At 40.1% G+C, this 2222-nt stretch overlaps 1 protein-coding gene across 1 annotated transcript; it reads right to left on the minus strand.

The window, feature by feature from the left end:
- Window positions 1-296: 296 nt before the first annotated feature.
- LOC134361705 (complex I intermediate-associated protein 30, mitochondrial-like) lies at window positions 297-1313 on the minus strand (the record flags this gene model as incomplete). The annotated part of the gene is given in 1 exon segment (XM_063076702.1): window positions 297-1313. A coding segment is annotated over 1 exon segment (984 nt), but the record flags the coding sequence as incomplete, so codon positions are not given.
- Between the last annotated feature and the right edge of the window lie 909 nt (window positions 1314-2222).

Raw genomic sequence — 2222 nt, forward strand, 5'->3', positions numbered from 1 at the left:
AACTCTAGAATGTAATTTCAAAAATATACTTAGAAATTTCTTTCCACTGTGAAGTAAAATAAAACAAATAGGAGATAATTGTCTAAACAGAACTTTAAATGAAAATATCAGTTTAATAAATGAAGCACATGAACTAAGCAGTTAATAATCTAATAAAAACATTCACATATATCTTCATCTACATATACACATACATCTGTATATTTCTCTGTATGTGTATTTCTTTTTTTTTTTTTTTTTTGGACGCCACTGAAGAAATACTTTAATTTGTATCATTGTGGATATTACTACCCTTACTTTAGTAATACAAAACTTCCACATGATCCTCTCTATTTAAAAAGTCCTGGGCTAAGCTCTGGAGAATTTTCATAAGCAAATTCTTCTATGTGAGCTGGATCTGTAAATACTCCAATAAAATCTATTTCCAGGAAGAATGGACCATCCACTTTATCAGCCAGGGTGAATCCTATAGAAGAGATCTTGTCAAGCAGAAGCTTGCCCTGGACATCCCGGATTCTTCCTTGATTTGAGAAGAAAAATTTGGAAAAAGGAATCTTGACCTCCTGACAGTAGGGCCCCCCACGGGTGAACATGAAGTAACTGTACATCTGATTCTTCTTCTGGATTAGATATGTGTCCTCCCTGATATTCACCATCCAAGGCCGACCATCCCCACGGACTCAGAGATACAGAGAGTGGAACTGAGACCAATCATAAGACCTCTTCCTCGCAAAAGAGCCCCTTGGATTCCTGGATATCAATGCACAATACCCACTTTGGCTACTCTCCCCGTCTTGTGGCGCCTCAGAGCTCAGAGTCCCATAGAGCAGTGCACTTTGGTTATTCTTTCCCATTTTCAAGAACATTTCACTTCTGCCTCCAATCGTCTTATCAGAAGTCACTATCCACTTATCCAAATCTTCTTTTCCACGGAACTGCCAGACGACCTTGGCTTGTTCCAGCAAGACCTCATGCAGAGGACGGCCTTCCGGCCCTATCCAATGATTCACAATTTCATCCTTTAAATGCCTAAAATGGTCCTTTATTTCATCTCTAATTGCTTTATCAAAACTAACTTCAAGCTCCTCCTCAGGAGAAGTTATATCCAGAGCAACTTCTTTCTGGTGATGTCCTTGCAAACCCCCTCCAGTCTTCCTCTGTGGGGATGTTTTGCTGGGAGCAGTTGTTTTCTGAAGACTACTGGAACAATAGTCTGCAAAGCGAATACCCCAAAATGGACACATGGCAGCACTTGGCTTTGGGCATTTTCGGAGAATATAAGTACCATTCAGCAATTTGTGAACCAAAGCCAAGGTTAAAAAAAAAAAGAAAAAAGGTCAAAATGTAAATTTCTTCCTGAGCTACCAGGGAAAGATGCTTCAGCAAAATAGCCCAATTCCACCTTCCCAAGCTTAAACGTGACTTCCGCCCGAGTCCCCCGCTCTTTCCCGCCGGGTTCTCCATTTTTCCGGCGTGGGTCCATCTTCTTTTCCCTTCCGGCGCTAAGCTAGCGTAAGGACATTAAAGTTCCGGCAGAGTACGGAGGCCAAGGAGGGTACCTAGGGTACCTTAGTCCGGCGAACTGAAGTTTTTGGTCCACCCGGTCCCCAAAAGGCCCAGCTTCCACCCTCCTGATCTTTTTCTGCCCTCTGTTAAAGCATTTTCAACATTGTGTCTTAATTATTCATTCACTTCTCACTTCATGCTGTGAGTTTCTTGGGTCCAGAACTCTGCCGTTCTTCCTTCTCCCGGCACGGAGCATAGCGCTGGCAGGAATTAAGGGCTCAGCATGAATTTGACACCATACAGCCTGTTAATATAGTTGTTCTCCCTCTGTATGTGTATTTCTGAATGTACTGTATTGAAATCATTTTATAAAAGAAAATATAGTTATTTAAAAATGCAACAAGATTTAAGGAAAAATCAAGAAAATTTTGAAATAAAGATCACAATTATTGTGATAAAACCGGTATGATAGTAGATAACAATTTATCTAAAAGTCACCACTCAAGGATGGAAAAAAACAAAGAATGCTGTGCATCATCCAAAAGCAATAAATGAATCAAATTTCAGATAAAACAATGGTATTAAATATATTTGACATCAATTATAGCCAAGAGAGGTGCTTGGCAGCACTGACTGCTGTCTCTTCTAAAGCCTGACATTGAACGCAGGAGATGATCCTAAAGAACACTGGGTTCCATATGACATTTTGCTTTTAT

Source organism: Cynocephalus volans, chromosome 13, assembly GCF_027409185.1.
Source record: "Cynocephalus volans isolate mCynVol1 chromosome 13, mCynVol1.pri, whole genome shotgun sequence".
Classification (NCBI taxonomy): Eukaryota; Metazoa; Chordata; class Mammalia; order Dermoptera; family Cynocephalidae; genus Cynocephalus; species Cynocephalus volans.